This window comes from Eurypyga helias, unplaced genomic scaffold, assembly GCF_000690775.1.
Source record: "Eurypyga helias isolate BGI_N326 unplaced genomic scaffold, ASM69077v1 Scaffold41383, whole genome shotgun sequence".
NCBI lineage: Eukaryota > Metazoa > Chordata > Aves > Eurypygiformes > Eurypygidae > Eurypyga > Eurypyga helias.
This window is the reverse complement of record NW_010240229.1, coordinates 2,522-12,628: the sequence shown is the minus strand read 5'-3', so window position 1 is coordinate 12,628 and position 10,107 is coordinate 2,522. Positions and strand designations below refer to the sequence as shown.

At 45.3% G+C, this 10,107-nt stretch overlaps 1 protein-coding gene across 1 annotated transcript; it reads left to right on the top strand.

Annotated features, from left to right (window-relative positions):
• The first annotated feature begins 4,634 nt into the window (after positions 1–4,634).
• Positions 4,635–9,793, top strand: YWHAB (tyrosine 3-monooxygenase/tryptophan 5-monooxygenase activation protein, beta). Its single transcript, XM_010148371.1, has 5 exons — positions 4,635–4,932; positions 5,886–6,009; positions 6,955–7,118; positions 7,378–7,473; positions 7,924–9,793. Exons 1-5 carry the CDS (start codon positions 4,639–4,641, stop codon positions 7,978–7,980), a joined length of 735 nt encoding a protein of 244 aa, XP_010146673.1. The 5' UTR covers positions 4,635–4,638; the 3' UTR covers positions 7,981–9,793.
• The last annotated feature ends 314 nt before the right edge of the window (positions 9,794–10,107 follow it).

Here is a 10,107-nt window from a genome sequence, read left to right as displayed (position 1 = left end):
CTGCATCTCTGACTCCTCAAGGACCAGTATGTCAGCCCAGTAACCACGGAGTGGAACTGTTTGACAGATACTAATGCTTGCTATAAAGAGAAAAACAGTACATAGAAATCAATGACTTAATTAGCGTCAGAAGAACAGGTCATTGAGAGCAGCAGACTTCAGGCCAACGTAGGCTTATTAGTATTGTCTTGTCAGTTCAATATGTTATATAAGCCAGAGGGGGTGTTTTTCGGTGTCAGTTTTCATTTGATTTCTGCAGACTAAATGCAGTTACTCCTGATCTGTTTGGGCTTGGTCCTAAACAGCTCATTGAGGTTGGAAACAGTAAATGCTACAAAGCAGATGTAGCAACTGCTGAGTAGTAAGATGTCATTCTCAAGCTCCTGTGGTCTTCTGAAGAACACATTCTGTATGTTTTACTCCTCAGCTGTTACTGAGATGTAACCCTCCGATCCTTGTGTCCATCTGTTCCGGGAAGATCTGTGGTTGTACTGACCTCAGGTGCTTTTCCCGGGATGGTCAAACCATCCCCTTCTTACTGCGTCTCTGACTGAAAGTAGGGAGGCAGTTACAAACTCGTGTGTGTTACAGGTTCCCACCTTTGACTCTCTACCTTTGATGCTCTGTAATGTGTTTCAGGATCTTCTCTACACAGGGGTAAAGCTTTTTGGGGGCGGGAAGTAAGCACCTGTGACTTAGTACCCGTGTACATGCTCTTCTGCATTTATAGGAAAGATTGAAAGGACTTGGCTGAACAGGAGATAGAGAAAAGAAATAATAATGAAAAAATTGTGGTTTGTGGGTGGGATTTAGGGCAAGTCAAATTTCTGGCAGCTGGTACTATTGGCTAGTGGTTGGCATTACTTGTTGTAAATAGTGTCCAACCACTTCTTTTTGGAGGGCTACTAAGTTGTGGTTGGACAGATTCTTAAGACGACAGCCTTAAGAATTTGAAATGTATTAACGCATCTAATACCAGAACCTTCTGCTTAGAACGGGCAACCGTCAGGACTCCTCCGTGGCTGTGATCTGCACGTCTCCGCTCCTTTTTCCATCTTCCCTCTCTCCCCCTTGCCGACACGGCATGGCTTCGTTAGTGCTAGAATAGAGCATTCCTGTCGGCCTCCCGTTCATCACCTTTGTCTGTGGTTTGCTGCTAGCTGCAGGTAACCTTTGTGAGATGGCTTCTGTTTGTGGCCTAGGAGTATTTTTAGCTGTAAAGTCTGCTTGTTTCAGACCGTGTCACACTGATCCATTGTTAGAGTGTGGCTTTCATCCCCTCCGTGGGAGGGACCAGTTATAACTGATAGTTGCTTCTTTGCCTTTTCAAACATCACTCCTTTCCTTGTATCTTTTTTCCTTCTGGCAAACACTTCCCTCTTTTGGAGCTCAAGCCAGCATAGCTCTGCAAAGCTCTCCAAGCTTCTAACAAGGTAAGCAATGGAGAATCAAATAAGGATTTTAAGTGTTCCTTTGTGCAGCACCCTGTGAACACAGCAGCGGTAGGGTTACTGTCGATTGCAGAGGGTCCGGTCTGGGCAACGATTTTATGTTAAATCCACGTTGTTGCGTAAGACTTTGTGTTTCATAGCAAACCTACTAACTATATGGATATTAAGATTAATTAACTAAAGAACTGAAGCCCTTGTGTACTGAATTTTTCTGTCAAAACTAAGCCAGTGAAGTTTTGAGGAACTCCATCAGTCATCAGTTTGGGTTGATTTAAGATGTGTATGAATTAGTTACGTTACTGAGGAAAGTTGTTTGATGAGAAACAATGTTCTAATGCCTTGTGCTGGTATTTCACCTGGAGAATTGATATGTCAAACTGGTTTCTGGATCTCTTTTGTCCACTACATCTTTATGCCCTTGCAGTTCCCTCTGATTTCCTTCCTGTGTCCTTAGGTGAACCCATTGACTGCTGTGAACTCACTTCTATCTAAAGATAAATATGTCACTGAGCTTGATAAAACAAACTGTGCCCCATCTCTAAACTGAACTGAATTGTTTGTAAACGGAATTCTGCACAGATGACTTATCTACAAATTAGACCACGATTGGCAAAGCGCAGATCAAAGATAAAACTGACCTTTCCATGGCAAAATGTAAACTCTGTTGGAGCTACTTGCCTCTAGACTTCAGTAAGCAGGCTTTTTCTACATCATAATCACATTCCATACGAAGAGGGGGGAAAAGATAAGACGGTTGCAATAGAAATCATTCTGGAAGCTGTGCAGACTCTGAGGAAACTAGGACTGCTCTGAAGCTGTCCTGGTTAAACGTCCTGTTACTGAAAGCTGGCTGTTATAACAAAAAAAGCATTCTTTCTTCAGGTGTACTTTGCACATGTTTTGATATTGTTGAGTGGGAACAGAAATGCCACTCGCAAATTACTTCCTGCGTTAAGCACGTAGTCTGAAGTTAATGCTGAGTTAAGAGAGTGGTTTACAAGGTTTCGTAGACTCAGCAGTGAAAAGTGGGATGGGTTCTCGCAGTGGTAGATGGTCTGATGGTTTTCTTAGGCTTGTTTTGCATTGGTGCTATGATACGCTTCAGAGCAGGGAGAAGAAAATGCACGTCACAAATTCCACTTATCCCTTTGCATCCTTAGGAGCTATCCTTCTGATACACCTTCAGAAGTCTATGATAATGTAGCATATCCCTGTGGTAAAAGCCTCTTGGGAAAGACAGAGCCAAATGAATCATGCTTGACAAGAACAGTCAGTCTTGTCGAGGACTTCTATCGGAAGACGGTGTGTCACCTTTAATAGGTGCCAGAATCCCCTAGTTTAAACACAGTATTTGAACTGGAACGGAACTGCAGCCCCACTTGATTTACAAGTCTGCAAGAGTTCCCTTTCCAGGAGGCTGGGTTCGGCATTACATATCCTTACCCAAGTGCCTTAGGTGGATGGATGCAGTAGGCTAGATCGATGGAGGATCAAAGGCAAGCAGGAGCGAGTGTGACTTGCAGCTATATAGCAGGCAGGACATTTGGTTGCTGGGTTTATTTTGAGAGCTTTCATGTGAAATAACATTTGACTTGATGTCTTGGGTGATTTCTGTTTTTTTGGCTGGAGTACCTTCAGTTGAAGGGATTGAATATGCTCGTCCCCAAATAATTTTGTAGGTAGAGTAGGAAACTCAGGCTGCTCATATGCACGATGGGAATTTGGGTCTGCATCTCATTGTCCTGGAGGAGGATTCAGTGTAGGGGCCTGGTTTCCCTGTATAATAGTGTGCTAGGTGACGCTTGGATTAAAATACAAACTGAGCAGTGTGTGCAGGACGTTCACCATCAGGAGACTGTCGGACTGGGATCTTCAGAGGAGTGGGACAGGCAAAGGCTACAGCAATCGCTTCCAGCCTGTTGGTTCTTTCTAATAGGGCTGTAGATGTTTGTCTCGCGAACAAAAACCTATGAAAGACAATTGTAAACTTACTGTTCTTCTGAAAATTGTTGTTAGGCTGTTAGGTCTCAGCCTAAAAGCTTCTCATCTGGACAGTGAGAGTCCTAATCAGGGTTTATGGAGTAGGAGAGGAACGTTGTTGCTCAGTACTGACAAGGGTAACAGATCTGGGTCTGCCTGAAAGTGAACCTACCCACCTGGAGGGATTTTACAGATGAATTTGGGGCGTCTGGGAGTTTGTGAGGTATCAGGTCCACAAGCAAAGAAACTTGTTTAAGTTCTCCTGTGAACCTGGCCTTGCAGAAGTCAGCGACACTCAAGCTGCCTCACTGACACGTTCCTTACTAACTTCATTTTTCATTGCTTAAGCCCTTCAGGGGCCTTGTGGTCAACGTGATGTGTTTTTCTTGGCTTCGGTTGCTAAACTGCGTTATCAGAAATTATAAACAAGTTGTTTCCATATAAGCCATGAGGTTTGCGGTAGTGACCATCACGTGGGCCACGGCCCATTCGGGGTTTTTTGTTTAATTTAAACGGTTTTGAAAACCTGCGAGTGCAGCCATCCTAGCTGTGTAGAGTTGTCCATTGTACGTATGTTGATGCATGTATAAAAACACTCATCCAACCAAACCAAACACCAGTTTTCTGGCAGGACAGTGTAACTGTACTTACTATAGTTGCCCACTACTACAGCTTTGCTGGGTATGGTTTATGTAAACCCGCAGAGTCTCCTGTAGCTTGCACCAGATCTCTAGTGCCAGGAGGAGCTGTCCAGTGCTTCGGTGCTCCCGAGTAGCTGCTCTTGTGTAATAGTTGGTTGGGACACCAAACAAACCAACCCCAAAACCCAACCAAAACTGGTGGTTTCTGAGTTAGAACATGCAGCGTCTCGCAGGCTGAGCTGTGGCCAGTGTAGGAAAAGGGGAGAGATTTACACCGGGTACAGCCGATGTGCTGTGCTTAATGCCAGTATGAAGTGTGCTGCGTTTTGAAGAATAATGCTAACACATCTTTAGGACTGTGATTAGTCACACACACATAGAAATTATACGTATTTGGCAAAAGCTCAAATTTTTAAAAAGAAACCCTTCATGTTACTTCTTTGAGAGGCTGGATTTCCCACTTGTTAATGACTGAGCTCTGCTTCACCCATCATATTAACTTCCACAATGCGGACAATCAAGAGACCTTCTTCTCTGTTTTATTCCCTGCTAATTACAGGAGAGCCATGGATAAAAGTGAGTTGGTACAGAAAGCCAAGCTGGCTGAACAGGCCGAGCGTTACGATGACATGGCGGCTGCCATGAAGGCTGTCACTGAGCAAGGGCACGAACTCTCCAATGAGGAAAGGAATCTACTCTCGGTTGCCTACAAGAATGTGGTTGGTGCCCGTCGCTCGTCCTGGCGTGTGATTTCCAGCATTGAACAGAAGACAGAGAGGAATGAGAAGAAACAGCAGATGGGAAGAGAGTATCGTGAGAAAATTGAGGCTGAATTGCAGGATATCTGCAATGATGTTCTGGTAAGAACAACAGCAGAGATAACGGTCGTTGGTACTGCAGCATTCCCCGGAGAGGCTTATGGACTCCAGTGCTGTAGACACCCCGGCACCTTAGTAGGGGTATAATTTTGCATGGCCATGTGCTTGGGTCCAGTTCTAGCTACTGAGTCATCTAGTTTGTTTCTTGGGGAATTAGTTATGAAAGAGCATTTTTTCATAGAAAAAAATGGGGGGGAATGCTGAAGCCCCGTAGCTGCTGGTGAGGGATCACCATGAAAACAGATTGGGATCTGGGGCACTGGCGGGAGGCCTGCTGAAAGGCCTACCGTTTAAATTCTTTGGTTAATGAGTGCTGACCTTCTGAGGCTTGGCTAGTATTGTTGTGGGTGGAGGACGTGTGTACTTCTTCCCCCAGACTGGTTTTGCCTTTTCTTTCGCTGAGACGAGAGCGACTGTGCTGCTGTTCCGTTTGCTAAAGATGAGGCAGGGGCGGTTGCTGTCAGTGCTGTCCATCTCTGCACCCTTCCGAACGCACGTGTGCTGACTCTGCTGCTGCTCAGCTTTTCCGCCGGACTTGCAGATACAATCAGGTTGCTGTGGATAATCCCCCCGCTCCATAGAATTCCAGGTTGTGGCAGGAGGAGTGACCAGAGCGTGCTGACATCTGGCTGGTGCTTTTCGCTGGCTCGGTTGTGGCTGTAGGTTTGCATCAGTGTATTGCAAGAAAAATCTTTGCAGTCCCTGATAGCCAGGAGCTTCTGCAGGAGTTGAATTGTGGATAGCCTCAGATAGCAAGTTTTCTGCTTCCCAGGGATTAGGTTACAAGCAGTTTTACTTTTTTGATGAGTTTAGACAACAATAGATAAAGCGATCAATGCATCGGTGTACTGTCAGTTGTCGTTACCATCGTAGCGAAGGCTCCGTTTCAGACATTATGAGTTGGGAAAAAAAATCAGTGATGTCTCCTTTCTCAGGAACTCCTGGATAAGTACCTGATTGTCAATGCCACGCAGCCAGAAAGCAAGGTCTTCTATTTGAAAATGAAAGGCGATTACTACAGATACCTCTCAGAGGTGGCATCGGGGGACAATAAGCAAAGTGAGTAGGGATGAAATCTCGCCTTCTGCTGGGGGCCGAGCGGAGTGAAGTGTAAAAAATACTTGTGTTCTTTTCCCCTGACAGGAAGGGTTTTATTTCTTTTCGCTACCGCTATGGGAGTCAGGTGCAATGCAAGTCGCTTAAAGACTTCACTGAAATTAATAGAAGTGATTGACAGATGTTCATCAAACTAGTCAAATTCTGCTTGCAGCCCCTGACCTCAGGGACTGATTTTTCACATGTATTTGGCAGCATAAAATCTTCTTCCTGGAGATTTTTTTCTCATGGAAAATGCTTTGTTCCTATCATCTCTTGTTTCAACTATGAATTAGCTCACAAGTCTTCTCTGTTTCCAAGCTTTCTGCATGCAAATATGGGATATTGGGTTACGGGGTAACTGCTGTTACTGATGTGTGGTCCGTGTCTTGCAAACTTAGTCTGATGCCCTTCTGGAGCTTATTGTTACTCATTAGCCAGGAGGGGAGTGTTGTCTTTCCTCTGAAACCCCAGACTGAAACATAAAGTTCATCCCCTAGCTGCTAAATGTGTCCTTCAGTTGAAATGGGTAGTTCAGATACCTCTTTGTCCCCATATGGGTTTGTCTGGGTTCATTATTTAGGACTGCTTCAGCCTGGATGGAAGCAGGGGTTTAGTCACAGTACACTTCGACTTCGAGCTTGTGTGTGTTCGGGTTGGTTGGAATTTATTTTGAATAAATGTCATTTTAAGTCTCTGTTAAAATGTTGAACTTCAGTATGCCAGAGCTTTATCTGAACAAATATTTCTGCCTTAATAGTTCAGCCACTGGCAGGTTTTTACATCCAAAGCCATTGAAAGAATCGTCCATGCAGGTGCAACTGTATGAACTCTGGGTGTCACAGTGGCTTGCCCCGTGAAGTACAGGGGTGTACTGTGTGTTGATACGATTGTCATTACTTCTTGCAGCCACAGTAGCGAACTCTCAGCAAGCTTACCAGGAGGCGTTTGAAATTAGCAAGAAAGAGATGCAGCCAACACACCCCATTCGACTCGGGTTGGCTCTAAACTTCTCGGTCTTCTATTACGAGATACTAAATTCTCCTGAAAAAGCCTGTAATCTGGCAAAGACGGTAAGCAGGCTCTTCGTATTCCCGTTTTTGTGGAGGCTAAGGAGATAATTACACGGTTGCCATAGTACTTGTAGATGATTATGCTTTTTCGTGTGACCTTCCTTAAGAATGCTGTAATCTTTAAACTCTTCTCTTGGTGGAAAGAAAAATCCTGGAAGCTTTTTGTCACAGAACGTGCATAGTGATGTAGCAGACGTGTAAGCTCTGTGTAAGCACAAGTGAGTTCAGAGCGTGAGCATGCTGTCTTGCGTATTTTTAGGCATTTGACGAAGCGATAGCAGAGCTGGACACGCTGAACGAAGAGTCGTACAAAGACAGCACTCTGATCATGCAGCTGCTTAGGGACAACCTCACTGTAAGTATCGCGGGCAAACCCCTGCTCAGTGCTGTCGCTTCTCTAGGCCGCGGGACTCGACACCTCAGACTCGCGCAGTTCTGTGCCGTGAAAAGCCTTTTCTGGGGCGTTAACTGCGTCGTAACTGCGGTGCCTTTTGAAAACGGACCAGACTTGCTGCTTCAAACCAGAAATGGCGTGTTAACCGCTGGGACGAGCTCGCGGTTCCGCGACGTAACGTGTAGTTTGTCCTCAACAGCCGTTTTTACGTTGAGCCTGCAAACTTCTGCTGGCTTCTTGTTCTCCTCTACTCGCTTTCTAGTTCATTATTCCTTAGCTTCTAATTCATTATTCCTTAGCTTCACTGTTTGGTTCTGTGTTGCCCTTAGCTGAGGGCACTGCACAGCTACTGCTACTCGCGCTGCCTTCCCTTTCCCGGCAGCGTAAACGTGTGTTTGTATTTTCTTACAGCTATGGACGTCGGAAAACCAGGGAGATGAAGGGGATGCTGGGGAGGGAGAGAACTAACGGCTGTCACGCTTCACTCTGTGTTCAATGTCACCCCGTATCCTACACATATATCCCCTTGTGCGACAAGCAAAAAGAATAGTACATCGACTTTCACAACCTCGACGTAGCAAGAACTGTCTGTGGGGTAAAAACGGTGGGTTGGTGTTTTGTGTCCGTAGAGCGGAGGTCGGTTATTACGATGGCATTCCGAACTTTCCTATGACCAACACCTGCAGTTAACAATTACCGTGTCGATATTTTTAACTGAACACTGTGATTATGGGTTTTGTGATTGCAATTGACTTTACAGAACTCTTGCTGGTGGAAAAGTAGACACCGATGATGTAACTCTGGCAAGCTTAATTTGGCACCAAAATAGTCGAAGTACAATTCTGTTGTAAAGTTGTACAGAAAGTTATAGAGATTCTATTGTGACACTGGGGCATGGAAGGAAACCAGTCGGATGTACGGCATTCCAGTTAGCAGCACCGCTGTGGGGTGGTTTAACGGGCACGCTCTGCAGACCTTTGTAACCGAGTCTGAGGCACCGCTTGCAGTCAGAAGCTCACTGGGTCAATCCTGTCTTTCTGGGGATGGGGTTTGTTTGGGAGAGGAGGGTGATGGGGGAGTTTAGCAGCTTGATTTCCAAACTCTTCACGCTGGCACATAACTGGGATTTGACTTCTAAAAGTGCTTTCATGCTCATACGACATGCATGCCGAAGCCCCTTCCCACAGCAATAACTTACCTAATTATACCTTCGATATTCTTCAGTAGTGAGACCTCTTGGTTCACTACCATGGACTTGCAGTAGGAGAAGATTCAATTTTTTGAATGGCCTTATTAGTTTGGATGATACCATGAAGTGATCTGCCACTTTTGCGTTACTTTTGGGGGAATCAAAATCTCCGTGGTATTCCCGTCCTGAATTTATCCTGCAAGCTTCCTAAGCGATCCACCCAGCCATCTTTAATATAGAAGCTTTTCTCCCGTTGGACCCTGTTCATCCTTGACCCTCTCACCTGTTTAAGCTCCGTTAAAGCAATTTTGGAGTCCCAGATAGGCATCATCCTTTCTTTGATGATGGGTGATGGCAGGACGGTGGGTGAGACCGGAGCCTGCTCGAGCCGAGGTTTCTGGGGCGTTGGAGAGCTGCCAGTGCTGTCGCAGCCTTTGGCTCTTGTCTTGCCGTATTTTGGGATTACCCGGATCCGGCTCAAATATTCAGGATTTCCCATTTATTCTACTGGAATGCAGACCTACACATCTGTAACTTGTAATATTTGAGCTCCAACCGTCCTCACCTAGTCATGTTTCCAACATGTCCCGTGAAAGAAAACCGAGTAAGAGTCGGGTGAATAATGCAGTGGAAAAGGTTAGGAGTAGTCGCCTCTCGGTCCCGCGGAATCATCCCCCCTGCCTTCACATTCCACTTAGGTATAGGAGCCATCTGTTTGTCTGTCCACCTGTCTGCTGAAGAGAATTTCATGCACTGATTTTAAAACTCCCCTCTACTAGCTGAACAAATTGTGCAGTCAAATACTTGGCGCTTGATAAACGCAGTAGTGAATGTGGAACCGAGCCTGTCTGTATATCTGGTAGCTCTTTTCGCTTTGTTTTTACTGACCAGTATTCTGCCTAAAGTTTGCTTCTGTGACGGTTATATTGCCTAGCACACACGTGGTTGTGAGAATAGTATAGCAAAAAGAAATACCTGGTTATTGATGTACTAGATTTGTGTATGTCTTTTAAACAGTTCTAGTTTCACCTTCCACAAAATAATCAGGAAAGTGTAAAAGAATTCAAAAGTGAATAATAAAAAATTTTATCAGGTGTTTGTGTCTGTTGTCTTTGCCGTATTACCAGCAAAAACCCTGTGGGGGTAAAAACGTGCAGATCGTGGGTTGCGTGAGTTCACTCATGGTTTCCAACTGGTAGGAATATGCAGTTACTCATTCCTTGGGAGAGTGTCTTCCCCCCGCGCCCTCCCAGGTTGGTGGTGGGGAGCGCTGGTCTGCTCGTCGTTGTTGAGGTCAGACCCAGGTTGTCACGGCAGGGCCTAAAGAAAGGCAGCTCTGAATACCTGTTCATAGGTAGTTACGACTACGCCTCAGTTATTACGACTCAACGGCGTCAGTCACTGAC